Source organism: Carassius carassius, chromosome 20, assembly GCF_963082965.1.
Source record: "Carassius carassius chromosome 20, fCarCar2.1, whole genome shotgun sequence".
NCBI classification, from domain to species: Eukaryota; Metazoa; Chordata; class Actinopteri; order Cypriniformes; family Cyprinidae; genus Carassius; species Carassius carassius.
Window position 1 is genome coordinate 29,754,395 of NC_081774.1, and position 15,322 is coordinate 29,769,716.

The 15,322-nt window shown below is 35.4% G+C and overlaps 1 protein-coding gene across 1 annotated transcript; it reads left to right on the forward strand.

Annotated features, from left to right (window-relative positions):
- Nucleotides 1-13,047: 13,047 nt before the first annotated feature.
- On the forward strand, nucleotides 13,048-14,729 carry LOC132095887 (uncharacterized). The gene is made up of 3 exons (XM_059500980.1): nucleotides 13,048-13,302; nucleotides 13,387-13,457; nucleotides 13,573-14,729. The coding sequence occupies exons 1-3, from the start codon at nucleotides 13,108-13,110 to the stop codon at nucleotides 14,540-14,542; spliced, it is 1,236 nt and encodes a 411-aa protein (XP_059356963.1). The 5' UTR covers nucleotides 13,048-13,107; the 3' UTR covers nucleotides 14,543-14,729.
- The last annotated feature ends 593 nt before the right edge of the window (nucleotides 14,730-15,322 follow it).

The following is a 15,322-nucleotide window of genomic DNA, read 5'->3' on the forward strand; positions in this document are numbered from 1 at the left end:
ACTCGGAATCCTTGGAAACGCCACCCTTCTCTAGCTGAGGGAGCCCTCGTCCAATCAGATTCTTTCTAACACTTCACGTTTAAATTTCAGCCAATCGTTTGCGTTGGTACAAATTCTCTTTAAACAATCTGTTATCTCTATCAAGTCACTTAAAATAAATAAATTAATTCGTTAAAAAAAAATATATATGGTTTTTATTTTCAGCTAACGTTTTGTACATTTATTTATTCATTCATTCATTCATTCTGAATATGTCTTAATTATAATAATAGTTTTTATTCTTTTTTCAGTTTTATTAGTTGTTTTTACTACATCAAGTTGAACATTATAAAAAAATAGAAATGGAAATAAAAGTTTTTGCTTCTTTGTTTGTTTATTTTAATGATTAGTATAAGCAAAATAACACATTTGCATCCATTATAGCAAGTTTTCAGTTTAGAGCCAATTTGGTCCCCAACAAAACACATTGCAGACAAAATACAATTTAAATAAAATAAACTAATAACTGAAACTGGACCACTACATTGTGTACACAAACAAGAGAATCTTAGTATAGAATCATTTCTCGTATATAATTAGTAAAAGCCACGAAGTATCAACCCAGTACTTTATATAATAAATAAATGTTTTATGATCTGACCCTAAACAGAGGATTAGGGTTAAAGTCAGCAGACTCTATACCTGTGAGGTATAACATCTTTGTTTAGTTGTCATATGCTACCAGAACAAATGGAGCAATGGTGTGGGATGGAACATCTTGTTAGGACCTTTTGTCTCTAAACACAAAAAAATGGACAGTGCTGCTGTTTATATCTCACCCTGTGACACAGTTTGACCAGACAATAAAAGAAACTGTTTGTGGTATCCTACTCTTCCGAAAAAACCGAGCTTAATTACTGGACGCTGTTAAATATTTGCTATTTATAAAGGATATCCTATATAGGTTTTCATAAAGTCATAGGTAAAGGTATTTTACATATAGTCAGTCGGCTTTCATTATAATTTTTATTCTTGAGCAACAGAGCATTTTTCGATAATATATATTGGTCAACAATTACATGTACAATGACCATCTTGAATAATTATATACTTCTGTTTATGGACAGAATCTCTAAAATTCTTGTTCACTCACTCTCTCTCTCTCTCTCTCTCTCTCTCTCTCTCTCTCTCTCTCAAATACAACTGTTTGTCTGGATTACTGGAGTCACATGTTATCCCGGTTCAGAGCAGGGTCGGGCAGTTTTGGCATGCGATTGGCAGTGGCTGTGGAATGTCTGAGCACACACACTGTGTCCCACAGAGCCGACACAAGAGGAGCGGCTGCTATGCTCACAATCTAACAGAGCTTCACCACACTGCATCCAGCATCTAATTGCAGTCCCAGTGCACTTAAGTCATTGTCAGTATTTAGCAGATTATAAGTGATATGCACAATTCATCTTGTAATATCGTACTACAATATTATTTTAAGAAGCATTTTTATGTATATAGATTAATACTTCTAAATATTAAACTATATATGGGTATTAAAGTGTATAATACTATATACTCACTTAATATATATAGATATACTACCAGTCAAAAGGTTTTGAACAGAGTAAGATATTTAATGTTTTTAAAGAATTATCTTTTTTTAACCAAGCCTGCATTTATTTGATTCAAAATACAGCAAAATAGTAAAATTGAGAAATATTTGTACTATTTAAAATAATATTTAATCCAAAAGTCACGATAAAAACATTTATAATGTTACAAAATATGTTCTTCTGAGTTTTTTATTTATCAAAGAAAGCACTCGCTGTTTTCAACATTATAATAATAAATAAATAAATTTTGAGCAGCAAATCAGAATATTAGAATGATTTATGAAGGATCATGTGGCTGGAGTAATGTTGCTAAAAATTCAGCTTTGAAATTACAGGAATTACATTTTAAAATATATTCAACAGTTATTATATACCTTTCAGAAAAAAGGTACAAAAGCTCTTGCTGTGTGAGAGCTTTTGTACCTTTTTTCTGAGTCACTTTGGATAAAATTGTCTTGAATAGACAGACAGACAAATGATGAGAGAGGCCCGTGAAAAGTGTTTCGTTTCTAGAGGCGCACACAAATGTTCCTTTCATTCCCTGACCAGCAGAAGGGGCCACCTGTTTCAGGGATTGGGTGGCCTTTGTTCCTGTCCAGGGACTTTCACAATACTTCCCAGCCCAGGGAATTCCTCTCTCTCTCCGCAGTCGGATCTGAAATGGAGCCCGAGCCGTGGCAGACGCTCTCTCGGGAAGCAGCCATCCCAGGAAGAATCTCAGTCAGCTGCATGTCCTCCTTGTGACCAACTTGGAAATACACCTGCCGGTTATAACCAGAAAACAGAAAGTGTCCATCTTTGTTTAGATGGTGTCTTTTCTAATTAATAAAAAGCAAGATTGGGTGTTTGGGAAGGTCTTTTTAGACATATTTGACTCCCACAGAGATTATTTTACTAATATCATACTCAGATTAACCTGCCTTTATTATAATGAGAAAGGTCACAGCTTTGTTTACTACAGTTCTTTTCGAGGCAGTGCACAGCAGATCACATCATATTCACCTCAGAGACGGCCTGCGCTTGGAAATCGTGAACAAACCCAACAAAAACTGTGGATAAACAACCCAACAGAGAGAGGGACGCTTTGTTTTCACAGCACACTGAAACTCCCTCTTGCTTTTTACATACTGGAGTCATGTGTCAGGTGTATGAATAAGGCTCGACGGTGCCACCCATCTTCTATTGTGAATGTCCACTCAGTCTTCACTCCATCAATGCCCTAATTTTATTTATCTGGCAAATAATGAGAGCAAAACTAAAACATAAGGACAGCATATTCATGTTGCCTTTGTGTGCTCCTTTTTCCCTTTTGTGGTTTTGTGAAATCCACGTAGATGAGGATCCATATAAATTAGATTTTACAGTGTGAGTGGGGCTTGCTTGCCATGTGGCATTGGCCATGTGTTTGCTAAGGTATTGTGAGTGGTTTGTAGTGATTTGCGATGCAGCTGTCTGGCCGGCCCAGCTCAAAAGAGACCAAATCTGTGTAATAATCTGGCCCTTATTATATGAGGCCCATTTGAATGTGTTTTTGTCCATGTTATTGTATGACACACAAAAATCATAAGTCTGGCTGCTTAGAAATATATACCTTTTTTTCAAAAAAAATTTTAATACTTTATACTTTTATGCTTTTTATTGTATTGAAATAAGCATACATTTTGGTAAACTAATCTATCTATCTATCTATCTATCTATCTATCTATCTATCTATCTATCTATCTATCTATCTATCTATCTATCTATCTATCTATTTAAATACTATTAGTTTATATTAAGACTACATTGCTTTACAAGCCTAATACTTCTGATCTATTATTGCCTTTATCGTCACCGTGTGTTATTTAAGGACTGTATACTATATTTTAAAATAAATGTTGCCTATACGTTACTAATGTAAAGCCTACTTTTTGGATCTACAATTCTTTTTCAGTTTCCTTGTACATATGCAAACAGGTTTCCTGGTTTTACATAATCGTAGCAGGAGTTAGATAAATTTGCACAGACAAGGTTGGTGAGTGATTTTAGAAGAATTTTAGACTGAAGGAGAATACATATTTACAGTCGGTTTGTTGAGTTTCAGCCTGTTCTTTTGTGTGTGCGTCTCTCTGTATAGCTATTAGACGTTTGAGGAGGCAACATGAATTACTTTTGTCATTTCCTGAAGCATCCAGTCTAGACAGAGAACCCTCCAACCTCCAGTCCATGTCTATCTTTAACTAGAGGCCAGAACCGAAACATTACAGAAATGCACCATTTCTACACCCCCGTAACAGGAAGCTCACAGCCTTAAAACATATGCCATGACTCACCTCCTTGAAACCAAATTTTACAGATGGTGGTAGTCTACTTTAATTTGGGTGGAAACTCCACACAAAGTAGGAGTTGACCTTTAATGCTTATTTTAGCTTTAACTAGTTCCACATGGTCACATAACAGATAATAGCATTGCCTGATACTGTAGTAACTCTATAGGGTGAAGAATGTGAGAGATACATGGTATGACACTCTGGGCCAAAAGAAAGTCGTCTTAGACGTCGCATGATTTTGAGTCTTTGAGATCTGAATATGCCTATGATGCTGAAATGTAGGCAGTTCATTAAACTTTGTCCGATTTGAATTCATTTTTAGCTTATTCTATAGATTTTGGATCAGGTATTGTAGGCACTGATTTACACTTGCACTGCAATAAGAACATTGACGAAAATGCGTCACATAATTCACCTGCACTGAACACGAGCAGCAGTCAGACGAGCAGAAGAGGCCAGACAGAGAAAACAATGAGCTACAGACGTGCTTACGTAACACACACCCAGGCAAACTCTGCTCCACTTCATCCCATTGTGTGTGTGTGTACAGGTGTGTGGCATGTTTGAGTTGTCTTCTGAAGTAACAATACCACAGAAAGTGATGATCCATAACCAAACAAGCAGGCTTTCATCTCTATTGTTAAAAACAGAAAAAATGACGTAAGTGATGAATACGAATGCATACAATTTTAATGTCGTTGCATGGAAATATTATAAAATGTATACAATTCACATAAATGTAAACTTCCGCAAAAGTTAGCCAACAGTTTCTTAAGCAGTAGTTCATATTTAGCTTCTGCTGATGAATAATCAGTGGACACAATTCATATTTGCATCGTAATAACACCCCGTTATGATGGGCACTTCTTAAAGGGACAGTTCACTCAAAAATGTTAATTCTGTTATCATTCAATCACCCTCATGTCATTTCAAACCTATAAAACGTGTGGTTAATTATAATGGCATACTAACATACATATTACAGCGAGAGTAGTATGTTAGTATGCTAACATACTACTATTTCTAAGCAGTGAAACCGGTCCATATCAAACGCAAGGAGAACAGGAGATCCTCTTTTGATAAAGGTGCTTGATAACACATTGTGTGATATCCACAGATCTCTTCCATCCTCCAGTGAGCCTTCAGGGTGAGATCGTCTTCTTCAGATCTTGTATTTCTGTTTCCCTCTGTCACTGATCACACAGATGTGCTGTGAGAGCGAGAGAAGGATCGTAGGAAGCTCTAAATAGAGCCACTGCACACTAAACACATCACGAGCGCCGAAATGCAAAAATCCATTAAACAAAGATTCCGAGCAGGATTGGTTATCAGGGGAAAGACATGCAGTATCTACAGACATCAGTTCTGTCTCACACAAAAAGCACTCCTCACATGAAGATCCTCCACTTTGGTTGATTTATTTTTTTGTCAGCTGAACCCCCTAAAATATGTACTTGAATTTCCCCCTGAGAAATATTTCCTGAACACACATCTGTTGTCAGTTAATGGTCAAATTACATGCAGTTGAACAAATTAAATAATTATTTTATTAAAACTTCACCAAGTGTTTTATTTAGATTATTTTTATTTTAAAATTAATTAACATTTTTATGATAATTATTCTAACTTTTAAAGTGTTTTTCCACGTTTTAATGATAATCTAGTATTTTAATATACGCAAGGCCCATTTTTATATATATATTTCTGTGCATTTTATTGCATGCCAAATATGTATTTGACCATATTTATTTTTTTATAATTAATTTATTTTATGATAATTACACTACATTTTAAAGTTTTTTTTCCCCTTTTTAATGATAATCTGATATTTAAATATAGGTAGGGCCCATGTTTTATATATTTTTGTGCATTTAATTGCATGCCAAGTATGTATTATACTGTATGTATTTGTTTTTTTACAAAGTTTTTTGCTTTTATTGTAATAATATTTCATAATATTACTGGATTTCCTTCAAAAATACATTGTGAGTGTGCATATGACTCCTGAAAATGCTGTCTATGTAGGCAGCTCTCTAGATTTCCGAGCAGCGCTGCTGTCTATGACGTATCCATGTGAGAGATAGATTCTAGATTGTTGGAGAATTGAGTTGAACAGCCCAGGGCGTTCTCTGAAGTGGGTGTCATTTTTCACAACAGCTCTCTTACCCCTAGCAACTGGTCCTCCAAATGGAGACAGATGGACAACTGTGCAGCTGCAGAGAGACTTTCCTTCCCTAATTCTGGCAGTGCTAATGCTGTCTGTCATTTCACGCTTTGGGTAGACATTACAGGCTCGGCTCAGTAATACGTCACTGCAGTTCTAGCAAACAAACTAGAGAAGTTCTGCACACGCTGATCTCACACCAGCTGTCACGTCCAGACTGAGGAATATGTCGACACAAAGGGCGAAGGCTTCGTCTGGGGATATTCTCACATTAAGATTCAAAAAGCTCTTTGACAGAAGTGACAAACAACATTTGAGGACACTTTTACGGACCGAATGAACCTATCAAGGTGTCAATTTCAGTCAGTGGGACAGTTTAAATGTTGATAAACAGGCTCTTACATTGAGATCTCTGAAGTATTCGTTGTGAATGAAATGGATATGCTCATCTGTGTTTGGGACATCTTGATGTTTCAGACTATTGTTTTTGAGGGAAAAATCAGACAGAGCTCTTAACCCTGTAAAGCCTGACATATGAAATAATAGTAAAAAAAAAATTATTTATTTATATGGAACAGTCTACTGAACCTGTAAAAAATAAAAATAAAAAAATGTGTTTGACACATCAGGCTTTTATGGCTCACAGATACAGAGATTGAAAAAATTGTCGTTTGGGGCAGTTGTTGATATTTACATGAGTAAAAAGTTCTAATTGTAGTGTAAATCCATGAGATCTTATTATGGCAGAATACTTTCATAAAGTGCATATTAATATCAGTTGTCACTCTAAATCTCCTAATCAAATGTCTTAGAGGATATAAGCTAAAAAAACATATTATATAGTGCAATAAAATTGAGAGATGAACAAATAAATGATGCTTAACAGCCTGATGGATCATATTTGATACTTGCATTTTAACATGATTTTCTAAAAAAAAAAAAATGATTTATGGATATTCAAGTAAATTTAAGTTGCTTCAATCCAGTAAGTTTTCATCCTGAAATATACTAACAATATAAAAGTTATAATTAAAGATTTCACTGCAAAAAGACATGTGAGCCACAAACTTTAGCAGGTGGACATTTTTATAATTGCTTATTATCATGTCTGTTATTAACATATTGGCTGTTTATTAGTATTTATATAGCACATATTCTACACCCCTAAACTACGACTACTTTACTAACTCTCTTATAGGGTTAAAAGTATATTATCATTATATTAGCACAATAGTATTCATTAGTTTAGATGATGTACAGTATGTAATCATCACTTACAGTCTGGCAGATATCCTGTCCCACTGGGCACCTGTTTAACCAGCAAACTGTGACAGACACAAAAGTTCTTTTAGTTCTTTAGTTACACTTTTTTAAAGTTCAATTCCTGTCCATTAACTACAATTTTTGCCTCAATAAACTCCTAATTGGCTGCTTATTAATAGTTAGTAAGGTAGTTGTAGTTTAAGTATTGTGTACGATTAGGGGTGTAGAATATGTGCTTTATAAATACTAGCCTAACAAACAGCCAATACGTTAATAACAGGCATGCTAATTAGCAATTAGCTAATAGTGATAACTGGTCCGTATAATAAAGTGTTACAATTTCCTTTAACAAATAATACAAAGATAAGTAAGTAATGCACAGTATTATACAGTATTATACTATGGAATGTTTTAACATGCAAATATAATAGATTTAATGCAGGCCCCTGATTTTGCAGAAATGTTATTGTTGTACTTTTGTAGCTGGATCTGACTGTGGACAAAGAAAATCAAATGCATTGAAAACATAAGAAAATGTAGGGCACGTACGCCATCATTAAAAGCAGCAAGTTAGCAAAAATGGCAATTAAGACTAAAAACAATCCTCTGGCTTCTGTGGCATGGAATGAATGGAGCTTTCTTGCTTGATTAAACAGAGGCACAAATGGTACATGATTGACTGACCTCTGAAATGTTCAAGCATATTGAGAGAGAGGAGGAATCTGTTATAAAGCATCTGAAAGGCCTTTATTCATTTGAAAGGATATTAAAGTGACTGAGACAGTGGGTTTATCCAGACAGAGAGCAGACATACCTCCACAATCAGGATGTTCTTCAGAATATATAAACAGAATACAGAATACTATAAAAATAAAAACAACAAAATTAGCACAGTACTCAGACTAGGTCAAGTAGAATTGAGGGAAAATACAAAAACAGCTCGGAAGGAAATCATCCGGATGCACTGCACTAATGAGAATTTGTGGGATTGTGCTTAAATATTTTTTATATAATTCTGGGGTAAAACATTCACTCTTTTCCATTAGATTTAACCATGGGCTTGATTGGAGGCTTTTTTTTGTTTTTACAATAATTTTCTTTCCTTTCATGACATTTGTTTTTTTTTTAATAAAAAATCTATATACAATCTACATTTGTATAAATTCTAAAATCATACAAGCAAAAAAAAAAATGTGGACTATGAATATTTCCCAGGATGCTATTTCCAAGTTAAAACAGAGGCAATTCATATGTAGGGGGGAATAAAAAGACAAAAGATGCTTTAATGAGCTGTGTCTGTATTACAATCCTGAGCTCTGCTGGGGAATCCAATTACCTGAGCATCTGAGCAGATCAATCCTCTTACTGAAGATTAGACTTCATAAACCTGTGACAAACTCTAACCTCTCAGTCATGTCTATCACAAGACACACACACACATCTCTCAGTGCTCCTAACTAACACATTTAGCCTAGTTATTTTAAATAAACTTCAAAAGGTGCATCTTAAGAATCACGTCCAGGTCACATTCCACATGAAAAAACATGATATTTCTCAAAAAGAATTTCTTTTTTTGCATATTGACATTATTTGGCCAGGTTTCGTGAGAAGATTGTTTTTATCTTTCCACTCAGCACAGACAGCTTCTCCGCTCCTTCTATGTGAAGAACTTGAGTTGACTGGTCATTCTGGTATGAAAACAGCGGTCAAATATTACTTTTATTGTTTCATTAACAGGGAAAAACTAATCAAAATGATCAAAAAAATAAAATAAAAATCAACAACATTTAGTACATATTTACTGGGACCAATGTGTTTGGAAAGACTTATTTACTATAAAGAGTTAAGACATCAGATCAAGTTAGTGACATAACTTTTATTATTAAATTAAGTGGATGCTTTACAGACAAAGTGATTTAGTAAATGACAGTTAACCTAGATTCACCTGGGTTCAACACACATAGGCTTTATTTGAAAAATGTCAGCAGAGCTGGAAAAAAGCCCTCAAAGCTGAAATGGAAATCACCTGACTTCACAATCTGAGATTCAGAGCATAATAAATATAAAGTCATGACGCCCTCTGTTGACTAAATACATCCAATACAGCCAACACTCATCAACAACAGTCACATTTCATTAGTCAGAACAAACACACGAAAACTGAATGTTGTAACTTGGGGCAAAAATATACCACCTAGTAGAATTTACCTTTTTTTTCTATCATTTCGCAGGCTATATATTTTCACTATATATTATTTACTTGATATACAATTTTACTCTAGTCTAGGCCTTTACAGACATTTTAGTAACTTATTAGGTCTTTTGAACTTCAAAAAAATAGAAAGCAGCACCGCCATCATGACATCGTGGTGCTGTGTGTGCTGAAGGGAGGCTATCAGTTCTGCGCTGACCTGGTGGACTGCAGCAAATTTTTCTCAGCATGCCTTTGGCATAATGAATCATGGATTTGTTGCATGTAAATTACTGTGTGAAGTCAGACGTGCAATCGAAACATTTCTGATTATTGTCAGTGTTTATAACCAAGATCATCCATGATATTCCTGGCCAGTCTCTCTGTCCTGGAAAATCCCATGAAAGCTAAAGTCTAACTGTCCACTTTGATCCAAAAAGTGAAAACATTAACATAATAACTACATGCTTCATTGTCATTACCGGTAAAACAATCCTTCTTGTCATCATAAATTAAAACACCTAAGAGATCCTAATGTGATTTTTTCAACAAAACATATTCAAAAAATATTATTCACTATCATTTCTTGTGAGATGTATTTGAACTGCAATGCAAAGACGTTATTTCAAACAGAACAAGTGTTGGCACTAATAAAGATTCACTGGTAAATCCTAAAGTGGCATCTAACTGTTGTCTCATATAATTATGATCTTTTAATATGGGTATCAAATTCTGATAGAAATTCCATCTACAAAGCTGATTTCTCTTTTCAGTGGTAAACTTGCAATCAAGACTAAAAACAACAAGCTAACAAGCATGTTATGTGAAGACTTACCCAGAGTCAGTGATAACTGTAGTGTCCAAAATGAAACCACATGCAAACTGATTGCTATTAACTTCTCATAAGGAAAGGCTATTGATTGCATTACTCATCCCACACAATTTTAGTATAAATTCGCTTGCATAAAAATAAAAAGATGTTAATCTCAAAACTACTTTAGCAGGTCCATTAGCAAACATTGTTTTCAGTATAAATTAGGCACTATGCTGTAAATGACTGTATTGCTGCTTAAAGTATTTAAAATCTTTAAAAAGTACTTCTTTACAAACTCAAATTTATTGCTGATTAAAAAAAAGAAAAAAGTATATATATGAATATACAGTACAAAATAAAGTGCGTTTATATTCATTTAATAAAATATGTATTTACTTTTGTTCATGTGCAATGGGTCCTAAAATCACATGTGATCTAGTGAGTCTGCACGGTTGACATCATCAGTTAGATGACTCTTTAATTTCATTTCCAGTACCTGTCCATGATAACTCCGTGTGGGATGTAGACGCACTCCAGATCCTCGGAGTAATGCTCGGGAAAGGAGAACAGGTCCAGCGGGTAACCAGACCAGTCATCTGGGATCTGTGAAGCACACCTGAGTTCAGATGAGACACATGCATTTTTTCACGAGTTGCAAAGTTGCAACTGCATGTTGGCTACTTTTACAGTGTGCTCACAAAGTTGACAATGGAGTGCTTATTTAAGCTGTACAAAACAGTAGTGTCATTTGTTATGTTATTCATTCATTCATTTTTATTTTTGTTGTAAAATACCAGTCTCAAATAAGTTTCATAAGGTGCTCAAAAAATAAAACAAAAAACTCCAGTATACATAAGGGCATAGGCGGTAATCGCAGGGGGGGGGGGGGGGGTCTGAGGGTCGCCCCCCCCCCTAAAATATAATTGAAATATGTGTATTGTAAATAATATAATGATATATAGTTAAACTAATTGTGTAAGTAGTAAAACAATACAAATGCAAACGGAGCAACAACAAAAACAGCTCGAGTTCCACCGACACACACACACACACACACACACACACACACACACATACATACACACAGTCCGGTGCGAGAAAACAACGTGTTTCAGTAGTTGTGGAACTAGTCAAGCTTACTTTATTCACATTAAACCAGTGGCGCCCCCTGAAAATGTTAACAGAGGTGGCCAAATGAGGCCACAGTAAATTTTGGGGGTGGCACATTAAAATAAATTTAAAAAAAATTAGGCGTTTGCAATATAGACAAAAAGTTATATCTCTGTGAGTTCTGACTTTTAATGATAACGATAACTACACTATTTTGCTGAGTGTTATTGTGCGGATATCTTATTTTTAATTGTGCTGACACCTGATTTTTTTTTCTTTACCTTTACACCATTGTTTCTAAAAGTGTGCATCATATTTTAGGTCAAATACTTGCATTTGGTCTGTTACCAAGCAAATGCAATCAGTATCAACAAAATTGATCTTTGCAATGCAGATAAAACAGAAGCTGCATCTGAAGTGCTATTCAGATGTTTTTACACACTGTTTCATGCAGCTCCGTGGAACATGGAATACTTTAACCTGCAGTTACAAATGAATAAATAATGTTTTGATATTTTAAAGATAAAACATTGAAAACTGATGTTTGAAATTATTTAAAAAATGAAAAGGTTCCATTAAATGTGAAATTAAAACCGCCAATAGGTGGCAGCGAGTCACTGTTAATAAGTGAGTCATTGCGATTGAACCGAATCATTTAAACGGTTGATTCATTCAGGAACGAAACACTTTAATGTTGCTCAGAGACGCAAAATTGTGGCTGCACCAGGTGCTGCTCTTTTTTTTCACTTCTTAAACTATTGTGAATTTATATTCTGCATTTAAATTAATAGGACCCACTGTAAATAATCCTAGGGGTGGCCGCAGGGGTGGCCAGAGTTTATACAGGGGTGGCCGTGGCCACCCCTTGGGGGCGCCCCTGCATTAAACATCGGATGACGTGATTATTTTCTCTTTAATATACAGTAGATGATGCTGAATCATTAATAAATCGTGTCCAAAAATATTATTGTGTACCAATTGACTTTTGTCACCGATGTAGTCTGCGCCTGTTAGCGATTATAACGTTTACCTAGCTTTTTTAATAACATCTTACACACACCCATAGTGTACGCATATACAAGTCTTGTACGTTAGATAATATGGAAGCATATGGGTAGCAATATTCAGTTTGGGATGTAATATGCAAAATGACAATGCAATATGTAAAATGACAATGCATTTCTGTATTTACATTTACATTTTCCAATACATTTGTGCAAGGTTTGGTGCAAAATGAAAATGAAAATTAAATTACATAATTTTCATTTGCCATTTCATACACCAGTTTGAATATGTAAAATGAATACTGTGAATGTGTGTGTGTGTGTGTGTGCGTGTATGTGTATGTGTGTGTGTGAGAGCTGTTGAAAGAAAAACACCAATCTTGTCATCTTAAGCACACAGAAAAATGTAAGTGGAAAAGTTCACTTACATTATTCTGTGTGCTTAAGATGATAAGATTGGTGTTTTTCTTTCTACACACTGTAATTGCGATTGCAAATGTATTACTTGTGCAGGCCTAGTACATGGCTCAGTCTACTGTTTATGGATGTGAATGGATAGGTCTATGTGGCTCTCATCTACAATACAACCGTATGCTTTTATTAGTTATATTTTAACAGTTCAGCTCTTAAGGGATATTTCTCATCTAAGCTTCTATTTCTTCCTAGATGGTGTTAAAAGACTCGAAACCTGTTATTTTGGTTAGCACCCACTGCTCCTGTGTGGCGGGGTGTGCCTTATGCAACCATTTGGTTGCACTACTGTATCAAACAGCACATTTTTCACAATTAGGCATCCCTGCTGTACCCCCAGTGCACAGTTGCACAGAAACGGAGCAGACCTGGCATAAGCCAAGGACCTTGGTAAGTCATTCGTCTGTCATGTGAATTGTACCTATGAACATTTAACTATTGTGATCCCATGTCAAAATCTCTCATTGCTGTCAGGGTGTTAGGCCAGGTCCGGTGGGAGACATGGAGGTCCGCAAACCCCAAAATTCTACCGCTGTTTGTGTGAGGTGAGACTATATTACCTTTAGTTTAAGCTATGTGTTGATGTGGTCAATATGTATGCAGGTAATATGCTTCAGTTTTTTTTTTTTTTTTTACATCTTTTCTCTTCAACATTTTCAGAAGTTCTCTCTACAAAGCACTGGATGGGGAAATGCCAGATCTTGCCACATTGAGAGTGCAAGAAGTATACAGGGACTTTCCCCCTTTGCTTGCACCTCTGGTGACCACCATGGGCATGTCAGCGGAAGTCCCATTAGTTCAGTCAGCTTTTGGGGCTGTCCAGGCCGGGAGTGTGCTGTCATTTCAGCAAAAACCACCAGAAATGCAGGAAATCATCAACATCCCAGAAGCCCCAGCCCAACCTTCCCTTCCCATCCAAGGCTATAGGCTTGAGCCAACCACATGTGCCAATGTGTTATCAGAGGAGGAACATGTATATATGAAATCACTACAGGTGTCATTCCACATGGCCCACAGGATTGAAGCTGCAACACGGGAGCAGAGCTCATGCCAGGAATGGCATCGACTGAGAAAGATGCGAGTTACATCTACACGCTTTCACGAGGCATGCCATGTTCGCTGTCATACATCAGCTGAAAATCTGGCACACAGAATTCTGAGGGGGACTGTCATGACGAAGGACATGAGGAGAGGAATCGATATGGAGCCAGCTGCCATGACAGAGTACTGCAGTTTAAAAAATGTCAACTATTCACCCTGCGGGTTCATTATACACCCTGATGCTCCATGGCTGGGATGCTCCCCCGATGGAGTCGTGTTTGATCCTTCTGAAAACCCACCATTCGGCCTGCTGGAAATTAAATGCCCCAACATCAAGAGTTACATTGACTGTCCCTACCTAAAATTGTCTGATGGCTCTTTGCATCTTAGGAGGCAGCACAAGTACTATTGGCAAGTACAAGGTCAGATCCTCCTGACAGGTTTGGAGTGGTGCGATTTCGTGGTATGTGCGCAGGAGGACATGCTTGTTGAGCGCATACACAAAAATGTAGATGTAATGCGTACCATTAGAGACCAAGGAGATCTTTTTTTTTTTTACCACTACCTACTGAAGTGTTTGTGTGTTTAAGTCATTTCAGATTTAATGACTGTCTAAGTGTGAGTGTGGCCACATACCACTGGTGGTCCATTCAATTACACTGAAATTATTATACAGTATTATATTTATGGTTTATTGTATCTTATGCAAACAATATTTACATATACACACACAGACATACACTACATTTATACAAGATATACAATATAATACATATACCTATCTATATCTTTTACATATACATATCTTTATACAGCATTATATTTATTGTATTATTCATAGTCATTTACACTAAACAATATTTACATACACACTATATATACCTATCTATTTTATTACAGTATATATACATTATCTTTATACAGCATTATATTATATATATATATATATATATATATATATATATATATATATATATATATATATATATATATATATATATATATATATATATATATATATACACACACACACACACACACACACACTATATTTATACAATATATACATATCTATTATATTACATTACACATGTATATACTATATCTTTAGATTCTTATTGTTTTTTGTGTTATTATAATAAAATATGTATAAGGAAACTGTCTGAGTTTTGTCTGTTGATCAGAGGTATTAATACAGAACAGAGTGAAATCCATAGTATTTACAAAAGTATATGTACAATATTGATACAAACCCTAGCACATCATCAAGGATGAGAGTTTTTAGACTCAGTGGCGCCATGCCTTGACAAGTGGTCCACATTGGTAGTTCACAAGCAAACATGCCACTGTGAACAGTTGGTTAATGCTA